At 40.5% G+C, this 12,302-nt stretch overlaps 2 protein-coding genes across 2 annotated transcripts in view; one reads left to right on the forward strand and one right to left on the reverse strand.

Moving 5' to 3' along the window:
* The window catches only part of LOC136881149 (homeobox protein goosecoid), a 178,957-nt gene that overhangs the window by 106,857 nt on the left and 59,798 nt on the right, over nucleotides 1–12,302 (forward strand). The window lies entirely within an intron of this gene.
* LOC137502183 (uncharacterized) lies at nucleotides 1,070–4,281 on the reverse strand. The gene is made up of 2 exons (XM_068229228.1): nucleotides 4,072–4,281; nucleotides 1,070–2,100 (listed from the first exon to the last, which is right to left on the reverse strand). Exons 1-2 carry the CDS (start codon nucleotides 4,185–4,187, stop codon nucleotides 1,185–1,187), a joined length of 1,032 nt encoding a protein of 343 aa, XP_068085329.1. The 5' UTR covers nucleotides 4,188–4,281; the 3' UTR covers nucleotides 1,070–1,184.

A 12,302-nucleotide genomic window follows, 5' to 3' on the forward strand; every position in this document is an offset into this window, starting at 1 on the left:
CGTCCCATGCTCCTCCTTCGTTCTAGCGACAGGCGAACACGCCACGTGTCTCGTGCACCATGTAGATCTAGTCGTATAGTCATGGTGTTTCATGTGTAAGAAATAAACATTGAAATTCTAAATTCTAGTTCCATTCGGACGTGCAATATGGCAACAGTGTCAGATGCGGCCGGCACATCAGTCAGTGAAGTTTGTTTATTGAACATAGTTTTCTGGTGGTATTGTATACCACAAAAACAGAAACTTAACAAAGGTATTGGCCAGATTTTTCAAGAACAGTGAACTGGGAAATTCGGAATGATAGAAACAATAAAGCTTTGTTTGAAAACAGTTGTATCGCGCACATTTAATGAAACGCGCCGTTTCGATAAGAATTATTCAAATGTTTGTTCCATGTCAAATGAAGAAAGAAGAGAGTTCGTTTCACAAAAAGTCGAACAACACGGAAAACAAACTACTGTAATTCAGTTTCCATCTGCTACGATGGGCGCTATCATTAACTTAAGGCCCGCTCCCACCTAGTGGAATGGAATCGAATCGAACCGAACAGAATTTTTTTTTAACATGTGTTTAAATGGGAGATAGAGATGGCGATCGCCACGAGTCGAATCGAATCGAACCGAACGGAACAGGATTCTCTGCCAAGAATATTTTTCGACTAGCGGAGCGGAATCGAACAGAATTATCAACATTCGTGTAACTTCGTAAACGATCGGCATCTTTCGGTCGGGGATTTGGCGGCAAATGTGTATCAGGTGGAAGTCAGCTGTTTCCTACAGATTGAAGAGACGTTTTAATTTGCGATAGTTAATTTGCTTTATTTATAATAATGGACACAGAAAAACTGATCAGTTTAGTTCAGAAATACAGTTTTCTTTATGACAAGTCCCACAAGCACTACTGTAACAACAACGTAAGAGACAATGCCTGGGAGGAAATAAGCAAGGAAATAAAAAATCAAACAGGTTAGAAAGATTATATACAAGTTATTTCATAATTGTTGTTGACCTTACTATAAAATTGTATCATGTTGAAGTACACATATAGTATACTAGTACGATAATTGACATCACTTAGGCCTATATTTATTATATTTACAGTATTTACAATAAAAAATATATATTTACATTGAACAATTTCATAAGTGCTACACCTTGCTGCGGACAACAAACACTTCACAGATTTTAATTTGTGTTCAGTCTACCTCTATTAATGATGTCGTTTTGCCATGGTACGCAACCTACTGCATTAAAATAAGTTTTAAATTCATCACGTACTCCCATTGCAACAGAAGTAGCATTTCCTCCTGTAAAATGCAACCGCTGCAGAGCTGCTGAAGTTGAATTTAACGATTCCTCTTCAACGAACGAAATTACATCGTCTCTCAAGAAATTGTGCAGTACACAAGTTGTGAAAACTATGTTCTTTACATGTTGAGGAGTTTGCTGCAAACGTCTTTGATACAGTCTAAACTTTTGAGCCATTATTCCGAATGTGTTCTCTACTACATTTCGCGCTCTACTGAGTCTGTAATTAAATATTTTCTTTTCTTTGTTGCCATTTAATTGAGCTTTGGAGTAAGGTCGCATCAAATAAGTCTTTAAGGGGAATGCTTCATCCCCTACAATAACATGGGGTAAATGGATATCCGTACCAGGTAGATTTTTCTTTTCCGGAATATTCAAGTTTTTTGTTTCCAGCGCTTTTCCTAAATTTGAATTTTGAAAAATTCCTCCATCACTATTAGAACCAAATGCTCCAATATCCACGGCTATGAATTTATAGTTCGAGTCCACCAATGCCAAAAGAACAATAGAAAATGTGCCCTTGTAATTATAAAACAAAGAACCACTTTTATTTGGGGCTTGTATGATGACATGTTTCCCATCAATGGAACCTATACAGTTTGGGAAGTGCCATCGTTCTTGAAATCCCTTCTCAACACTTTTCCATTTTTCTTCAGTCGGTTTTGGCATGTATATAGGATGAAGAATGTTCGATAAAATTTCACATGTTTCATTAACAATTTTGACGACTGTGGAATGTCCTAACCTGTAGCTGAACGAAATTGTTCGCAAGCTATCCCCTGTAGCAAGGAACCTGAAACAAAATAGAGAAGAGTTCACTATATTTTGCCTTATATAGTATTTATGTTACAAATTTAAATTATGGTACTTATGGGCCTGTTTTCTTTTCCAGCAACTGAATGTAAAGAATCCTGGAAGCGTTTGAGAGAATGCTACAGGAAATCTCTGATCAAGAAAGAAAAAAGTGGAAGTCAGGGAGGGGTAAAAAAAGACTGGAGATTTCAGAATGAGCTGTCATTCTTGAAGCCATACCTTGCACCAATTTCCCCACAGTTATCCAATATTTCCACAGAAAACACATCCCAGAATTTAATAATAGAACCAACTCAATATTTTCTTTTGAATGACAATGACACCATTATATCAACCGAACCTGTAACACCTGAGTCTGTAGTGTATATTGAGCCAGAAACCACTGAAGGAACTTGTGCTGCAGATCCTAACCAGTTCACACAAGAAAAACCATCTACTTCACAGGCAACAATCTCACCATCAACAAAAACAGTGCATTCTGGTTTTAAAAGGAAACGATCCCAGACACCTCCATCCACATCTGTAGCTACAGTTTTGTCTAATTATCTGGAAAAGGTGAACCCTCTTGAAACAAACAAAACTGATGCGATAACACACTTCTTTTTAAGTATGGCAGAGACTGTAAAATCTTTGCCTCTGGACCTTCAAATTGCTACGAAGAGAAGGGTACTAGAAGCTGTGACAGATGCTGAGATGGAAGCAGTCAACCGACAGGGTTATCAATGAAGAGTACAAAAAGTACATTATTTTGTTGTTGTTCTGTTCACTCCTATAAGTTGTAATAAAATAGATTATTTTAAGATTCAATTACTGTTTTTTTTTAAATTTAAAATTATTGCAGCTTACCTCAAGTAATTATTCTCAGAAACTTCAAAACTGGGTAAACTTTTTCTTAAAATATACATTAGTCCCTCATATTATGGTGTATTCCAAGAAACCTTCCTGTATATCACATGTGTTATCAATGAATGCTACTTTTAATCTCTCTGTAGTGGTATCTACCTTCTACCTGTTACGAGTTATTCAAAATTAATATCAACTGCTTCCTATAACTCATATGATCTGGTCCCAATGAATCAAGAAATTAGAAAATATCTTACTGACAGGTTGTAAAAAGTTTGCTAAGAGACCTGCCTGTATATTTATTACAAGGTCTCCCATTAATAATGTTTTAACATAGGTACTGGAGACAAATCTACTTTCATCAACCATGTTAATACTACTGGTACAAATATCATTCAAATTAGGTTAACAATTAGTAGGCCAACTTATTGGGAACAACCTCAAACAAGAACTAAAAACAAAATAAAATTTGTTTTAGTTCCAATAAGAACTTGGGGCACCTTCATTATCAGGTACAACCAGAGTGCAATTAAAAATTAGTAGCCCTAGTTATTCAGTGAAAATTTAAATTTAAGTAATTCAAGCTTTGAGTTTTATGCCTAAATTCTAATTAGGCCTACAGCCTATATTATAATAAAATCTTGATCATAGTAAAATTAGAAGATCACGGCGGGATTACGCCAACTTGCTCTTTCCAGTAAATTTCTACAAGGTAGGTACCGGTAGAGATGCATGCGATGATTATTTCACGGTGAAGTGATGGAGCTAGTTTGCATTTCTACTGCAGTAATTATATAACAATTATTGCTTTTATTTACTTCTTTTGCTATCAAATTTCCCAGTCAGCTGACGACTGGTTAGGCTTCACGTTCGAGTTGACGTTAAAATAATATCGGTACTGCTATGGAGAAATTAACATTCTCCGTAACAGCTCGCTAGAATTTCGTCAATAATTTGTAATAAAACTTGCCCACAACAAGCTCACTTGCCGGAAACACTCAACAGGATTGATAACGAAGTGTCTAAACATAGGCCTACCCACATAATTGTCATTATCATATATTATGATATATATTTTCGGTTTTGGCTTAAAAATTTTACAACTTACCTCAAGCAGACGATCATTCTCAGAAGAGGAGGTACTGGTGCACGAAATCTTGTAAACTGTTTCGTTAAATGTGGTTCTGCCATCTGAAATAGTTGTTGAAATTTCAACACACTCATTCTGAAGTACTGCCGAAACTTAGCTTCATCGCGCAATAAATATTCAAATAAAGTTGCATACTCTCCTTTCGGCTCTCTTGTTAAATTAATTTCATGTACCCAGAATCTTCTCCGATCTCTTTTCCTCTCATTATCTTCATCTTCCGCCTCTTCACACAAAAGTGCTAGCGCTATTAAACTGTCCATTGCGTGCCTTATATTTCCCGCGTAGAATCCCGTTCGATTCTATTCCGCTGCTGGCTGCTAGATGTGAGCGGCCGAGCGGAAATTTCGACTGTTCGGTTCGATTCGATTCCACTAGGTGGGAGCGGACCTTTACTTTTCTAGAAATAATGTTAGGTGTTCTTAAAAGTTACATAGGCTATCTAAAAGTGTATTTTTTGCACCACGACCACGGAACATGATACATCTAATAACTAAAATATTATGAAACACAGTTGGGAATTAGGAAAGGGAGTCGTGAAGGCGGGGGGGATGTGTGTAGCCATTCCTTAAAGGAAAATAACAAGTGGCACAGTAGCCTGTCTCTCTCAACTAAGCGTTTAGAACCTCTCTTGGCACTCCAGCTCCTAGACTACCTGCGCGAAGTGAACGTTCCTCGCGCCAAGTCACTCAACGAGGATCATGCGAGTTGCTTACATGCTAGACGATACTTGCCACTTGCTTACTCGTAACTAAAAACCCTTTCCTAAATATCGGGTAGGAAATACCATTCTGGAAGTATTTAGAATGTGCATTCTTCCAGGATGGTAGAATCCATGGCACTGATGTGTCTTGGCTTACCAAGCGACTGTCAGCGAAACGAGTCCTGTCGGCTTTGTAGACCGGGACCTTGCCGAGAATTGAACCAGTGGCAGGAGACAGGCTCGCTGCCTGGGAGCGAAAGCTGGGCGGACTCGCAATATTAAGTTAGAAGTAGTGACGAAAAAGTGAAGAACGAAGGTGAGGATAGGAGTACTCGACCATGGAGGGTAAGAGAAGTAGAGGCAGACGATGATTGCTCACGGAAATGACAGAACTCAGTCTCCGAGCTGCCATGTAGAGCTAGTTCAAACAGAACAACAAGGGCTTAGCCTACTTATGGTACGTGTCTCTTTTAGGCCCTTCTTTTCATCATCATCATCATCTGTTTACCCTCCAGGTTCGGTTTTTCCCTCGGACTCAGCGAGGGATACCACCTCTACCGCCTCAAGGGCAGTGTCCTGGAGCTTCAGACTCTTGGTCAGGGGATACAACTGGGGAGAATGACCAGTACCTCGCCCAGGCGGCCTCACCTGCTATGCTGAACAGGGGCCTTGCGGAGGATGGGGAAGATTGGAAGGGATAGACAAGGAAGAGGGAAGGAAGCGGCCGTGGCCTTAAGTTAGGTACCATCCTGGCATTTGCCTGGAGGAGAAGTGGGAAACCACGGAAAACCACTTCCAGGATGGCTGAGGTGGGAATTGAACCCACCTCTACTCATTTGACCTCCCGAGGCTGAGTGGACCCCGTTCCAGCCCTCGTACCACTTTTCAAATTTCGTGGCAGAGCCGGGGATCGAACCCGGACCTCCGGGGGTGGCAGCTAATCACGCTAACCACTACACCACAGAGGCGGCCAGGCCCTTCTTTTACCATATGAAATACCCAAGCCATGTTCTTACGTCATACATTCCAATTGAGTGACAAGACTAATAAAAATATAGCAGGCGGCCTTTCAAAGGGAAGAGTGAGCAGCGAGACGTAGAGAAATGCGTGCTCGGGACCTTAATATGCTTATTGCTCCGTATAGAAGTAACAAGCATCATGTTCCAATCCAATGGCTTAAAGAGGTCGCCTAGCAACACGCCCCGCCCTGCCCCCACTCCTCCCACGCGCGCCAGCCAATGAAGGCGGCCTTATCTAATCCCACTGCTGGTATGTTGAACATTGCTCATACGGAACTGCTCTTTCCTTGACTTTCTACAGCATTTCGTGCCAAAACAAACTACGATAATAATAATAATAATAATAATAATAATAATAATAATAATAATAATAATAATAATAATAATAATAATAATAATAATATCATCCTGGTAATTTGACTTCATTTCCGTGCCTCTGACGTCAGACATAGCTCACTTTGTTAAACAGCTCAGTTGTTGCAGCACAAGGACGTGTACTGGAGCTGATCGCAGGCCCGGAGCGAGGGAGTGGGCCATGGAGGGTGGAAGTAATGGCAGACTCAGTCAGGAGTCCTGTGGTCGTTATGCCCAGCTCCGTCAACAGATGATCCGTAGTTGAAAGCAGTTGGTAACACAAACAGAAGCAAAGCACTCCCCCAGTCTGGGCCATGGAATAACGTCACTGTAGGCTACATGCAACTGTTTCCCTGGCTGTGTGTCTCAAGTGTGCACTTTCTGTCATAAGCACTCCCACTATCACTGTTCTACAATTTAATAACCGTCTTCTGCAATTTCAAGTTCTTTAAATCGAACTCGTCACCAGCGTCGTTGAATGTAGCACAAAGTGAATTAAGAACACAATAAAACACGATCAAAGAGCTACGCTAATCTACTGAACATCGACAGAGCAGCAACGACTGACTGTACTTGGCAAGTGGACGTATGATCAGACCCTCTCATGCTGAATGCTTATGGAACAGGGGCAGAAGTTCAGGTATGTAGGTCGTGTCTAGTGGCTCAGTGAGACATACGTGTTGCAGATGACATCCATTGCGTTGTTAGAACTTGTCTGCACCCAGCAGAAGTAGCTACAGACATGTCTCTTGATGAACGCGAGCATGAACAACATTCTCTTTGAATGTACAACAACAACAACAACAACAATGTGTGTTCAGTCGGGAGGCTGTTTGGAACTCAACAGATCTGCCACGAGCTGTCAAAGAGAAGCCTAGGCATCACTGATTTTTTTTTTTTTTTTTTTTGCTAGGGGCTTTACATCGCACCGACACAGATAGGTCTTATGGCGACGATGGGATAGGAAAGGCCTAGGAGTTGGAAGGAAGCGGCCGTGGCCTTAATTAAGGTACAGCCCCAGTACTTGCCTGGTGTGAAAATGGGAAACCACGGAAAACCATCTTCAGGGCTGCTGATAGTGGGATTCGAACCTACTATCTCCCGGATGCAAAGGCATCACTGAAGAGGCGTACTAGGGAAATGAGGAGTGAGCTAGTTTCCCGTAGTTTTCCTCACTGAGCTAAAAGTTGCCGTTACACATCTGCCTGACAAGCACCAACTGACTGTAAGAGCGACATTTTCACCACATTCACGACGGGGACTGGCTGCATAAGGACTGGATGAGACTGACAGATCAATGTTCCACGTCTCACCAGAAAAATAATAGACTAATAAGTTGGTTGTTTGGATCATCAGTAAAGACAGGCAAAACATGGAGAAGATTTAGCAAAAATATGAAATTTATTTAAAATAAATATTAAACTAAGGACATACAGTATAGTTGATAATGTTATTAAATACAATAAATAGGAATAATTTTCTCGTTGCCCGACTCGTTGACTGAATGGTCAGCGAACTGGCCTTCGGTTCAGAGGGTCCCGGCTTCGATTCCCGGCCGTGTCGGGGATTTTAACCTTCATTGGTTAATTCCATTGGCTCGGGGGCTGGGTGTTTGTGCTGTCCCCAACATCCCTGCAACTCACACAACCACACATAACACTATCCTCCACCACAATAACACGCAGTTCCCTACACATGGCAGATGCTGCCCACCCTCATGGGAGGGTCTGGCCTACAAGGGCTGCACTCGGCTAGAAATAGCCACACGAATTTATTATTATTATTTTTCTCGTTTTAAATTTTGTATTTGATTTAAACCAACAGACAAAGGGAAAGCTATTCTATTTACAGCAAGAGAACAACATAAAACACTACTTTCCTAATGTATTCAGCTATAAGCTCTTTTTGATGGAATTGCAATATGATACAAGCAGCTTTTTAATATTTTCTGGCAAAAGGTTGCATCTTCTGTCGGTAAATATTGTTTTGTACAATGAAAAAGATCGCTCCACATCAGATGATACTTGCACCATGCTATATTTCCTGCTATTTCACCGCTCTTAACTTGAAGCACCTTGTAATTTCGAGGTTAATAAAATGTGTTGGAATATTTTCCAGCTTTTTCAGGTGACCCTCAAACTTGAGCCAACATTCTCCATCACAGTAGATACTCCGTATGTAGGCTTCTTTCATGTTTCCTCCTGGCAGTCAAAACTATCAAACAACTGCTCAATAAAAAACACAACATATACGACACAATATTCATTAAAGTATGCCAAGTTATAATCATTTGGTTTTCTATCAATGTAGAAGAAGTGTCAATACATAAAATTAACGGAGGAAAAATTTTTAAACCTTACGAAATATGAAAGAATATATAGGCCTAGATTTTACGAAATATCCATATTTTAGTAAAATATTATGAAATATGAACTTTTTCTTGCATGCATTGCCATCTATATTTCACCATTCGCAGTTTTCAGAGCGCTAGCAGGCATGTGCTTGTCGCTGTACATCCCTTAACTTGTACAACCCTGTGATATTGATTGCTTGGTGCTGGAGAATTGTGCTTCTTATTCTTATTACTGGACGATGTGTTAATGTGTTTTGTGTGTCACATGATGTTATCTGTCATTCATGTGCTTTTAATGCGAAAATTCTTAGCTATCTGCATAAGATAATTTTGTGGCTAAAGATCCCCATACAGTTGGCATCTAATGAGGAACGTATTAAACAGCCTGGAGTCCATTTCAATGACAAGATTGTATTTGACGAGGAAACTCTACTTGGTGACTTAACGACAAACATTATGAGGTTATGCACCTCTCCTTTGCTGAAACAGTATCTAAAGATATCCATCATCAATCGGTACATATGCCCCAAACTTCAATGTGCTCCACGAACGAACTTTGTAGATGATGTTGATAAGCTGTTAAATAAATAATTGGCCCCCCTCGTAATTGGCCAGATGGAATGATATGTGTTCTGGGGCTTAAGTTTAGACCTTAAGCTCCTGTACAAAACTTCAATATCTGCAGCCATCTTCTTCCTGTTAGAGACGCTATCCCAGACTTACGAGCAGAAGAGAAGTACGTACTGGAGAAGTTAGATATGGATGATGCTAATAATCCGTGACTGGTGGGCGAATTCGTAAACTACTACGAGAAGAAAGCTTCCGCATTGCACTCTACACTCTTCAAGAGAAAACTTTCGGATGAGTAACCGAAAAGGACTATCAGACTCCGAATGGGCAAACGCGCTCAACATGTCCTGCACATGTCATGCAGACTGCGGCGGGATTGTGTTAGGACACTGCCGTAAGGGAACACCCGTCCTCGTAGAGTGAGAACACTGCTGTTACTGTTCATGCAAGGCCGAGGAAGAGAAGAGCATCGCAAAATTCGTCCGGTGATGTTCTGCTATTTGGAAGCAGAAGCATACGTGAGAAATCTTGAAAAAGATTGGAATCCAGCACACGACTTTGGAAAATATTATAGCCAACATTTCCAAAGATTCGGTGACAATTTTAAATCAGCACTTTTACTACTCCTAAATGATAAGTCGTTCAGTGTTTCCTTTCTGTACAAGAATTTTATTATTTACGCTTATCATTCAGGATCCTCGTGTTATTGACTTATGTTTTCTATTGTTTCTTTCTTCACTGCATGTTCCTATAGAATAGTAGGCTGCAGATCGTCGTCCTCTTACCATCACGCCTTCAGCATTCTTCTGTAACACCACATTTCAAAGCTTCTAGTTAGTTATTGTCCGTGGAAATCTTCAATAATATACTATTTCTAGTTTGAATATCTATGCTCGAAGTGATGTCCTCCTTACTTATTCTACTACTGCTTCCTCTCCTCTTGTATTATTTTCATCTCTTAAGACTCGCTGAAGATTAGCATTTCCACGACTGACTTCGCTGTACCTGGGTGGGCTCCTCTATCGTATTGATAAATTGGAAGTCGTCTTCGTCTAGGGATGGTTGATAGCAGTTCTCTAAGAGTCCAAACCTTCAGCTCCACTCCTCCGTTGGTTGTCTTATGCAGTTCAGTTTACGCCTGCCTCTACAGAACTCTCCAACATATTGCCTAGGAATCCTCATATAGTTCTTCAGGCATGGCGTCTCTCCTAATCTCCTCAGCACTTCCGTCTGTACGACAATAACTCGAATGTTTCTCCTCTCCGTCACGCCCAAGCTTTCCACTTCCTAACATCACTCTCCTCTCCATGAGCTCGGTTGTTCGCGGCGTCACAAGAAATATTTCCTTTTACATTTAGAATATTCTCAAAATGTTGTCCAGTGCTTTCCTGGAATCTATGATGGTAAGTTCGCCTGGTTTACCCAGAACACTATCCATTTCCTTTTCCCCTCCCTTTCTAAGTTTATTACTGTCCAGAAAGTTTTCCCTGGCGCTTGACCTAGCCTTTCCGGGTTATTACCGAAATCTTCCCATGGCTTCTTCTTAGATTTAACCACTATTTGATCGCTCTGGTTCTTTCATATACATACAATTCCCGATCTGCATCAGTCCTTGTTTGGATCCATTTCTGATGCGCCTTCTTTTTACGTTTTGCTTGATGCTTGTTGTTTAAAGGGGCTTAACATCGAAGGTCATCGGCCACTCTTTTTACGTTTAGGCCTACAAGCTGCTTCGTCATTCGACCGAGATGTTCGCTTTTTCCTTCTGTACACACAGAAGATCATAGCCACTCGACGTCCTCACTCTGATTTGTTTCAAACTTTTCACTCATTTATCCATGCACTTCTGTCTAGTTTTCTCATCCTGGAGATTTTTACCTTTATTTGTCTGCAGATTTCACTTCCTATATCCTAGGTCTTCACTATAGATCAGATAATGGTCTATATTATCGAAAAATTCTCATAAAACGCGCACATTCGTAACAAATTTATTGAATTCAGAGTCGGTTATGATATAAGTTGCAGCTATGATGGACCTGGTGCCCTTCCCCTCTCCTGTGTACCGGCGAATAGCCTTATAGGCCTACTTGATGAATGTAGTCGTAACCGCTAATGCCATTCTAGTAGAGAAGTCGAGTATAAACGTTTCTCATTCCTGTTAGGTTTAATATTTTCCCCACATTTACCAATCACCCTTTCGTATGCTTCAGTTCTATTTCCAACTCTCGCAGTGAAATCGGGCATCAGCACTATCCTATCCTTGCTGTTGATGTCACTCAGTGCTATATGAAACCAGTCAACTTCATCCTCATCTTCATCCTCACATGGTGAATACACTGAGACAATTCTCGTCCTAATTCCTCCAACTGTCAAATCTACCCACATCATTCACTCATTTACGTGCCTAAAAGAAATTATGTTGCGTGCAATAGTACAGTAGCACCCCACACACTGCCCTTCCCTTTTTTAACACCAGTCGAGAACACTTACAAACTCCCAAGTTTTTCTCATTATCTCCCCTTCCTCCAATATCATTAACTCCGAGCATATCCAGACTCATGGTCTTTGATGACTCGGCCAGTTCTACTTTGTTCCATAAGCCCCATTAATATTGATAGCTCCCCATCGAATTCCGTATAGTTTGCCAAGTTGTTTTCAAGGAGTCTCTCGCCTGTCAAATGGAACTTGATAGGTCCGAAGCTTGTACTCATAGTCCCAGTGAGAATCTCTCCTTTAACGGGTTAGGGACAACCGGTGTATTGTGAAGTCCTAGAGCCTAAGCACAAGGAGGGCCATGACTCAGAACATGGTCGAGATGCCCGCTCCTAGTGTCCCGACTGTCAAGACCACTTACTCTGCCGTTGCCCATGATTCACGAACACAGTAACCCACACTATGAACCAAATAAATAAATAAATAAATAAATAAATAAATAAATAAATAAATAAATAAATAAATAAATAAATAAATAAATAAATAAATAAATAAATAAGCCCAGGTAGAAAGCTGTGATGTAGCTGCAGTGTCAGCAGGACGGGGAGTGCATTACATTTGTGAAATGAACAAAACGCACAAGAACAATTAAAACAAGCTGCGTCATCACATGACTTTGTGTCAACAGTTCCCACCAACAGTTGCATGACAAAATATTAATTATAAATGATTTAATTATTTGTAAACAAAAACGCTAATT

Source organism: Anabrus simplex, chromosome 9 (genome assembly GCF_040414725.1).
Source record: "Anabrus simplex isolate iqAnaSimp1 chromosome 9, ASM4041472v1, whole genome shotgun sequence".
NCBI classification, from domain to species: domain Eukaryota; kingdom Metazoa; phylum Arthropoda; class Insecta; order Orthoptera; family Tettigoniidae; genus Anabrus; species Anabrus simplex.

Excerpts from the sequence above, each read along its gene's own strand:
- LOC137502183 (XM_068229228.1), bottom strand. The coding sequence starts at position 4,187 with ATGAGTGTGTTGAAATTTCAACAACTATTTCAGATGGCAGAACCACAT. Across the intron at positions 2,101-4,071 it reads AGAATGATCGTCTGCTTGAG|GTTCCTTGCTACAGGGGATA; the intron begins GTAAGTTGTAAA and ends ATTTTGTTTCAG.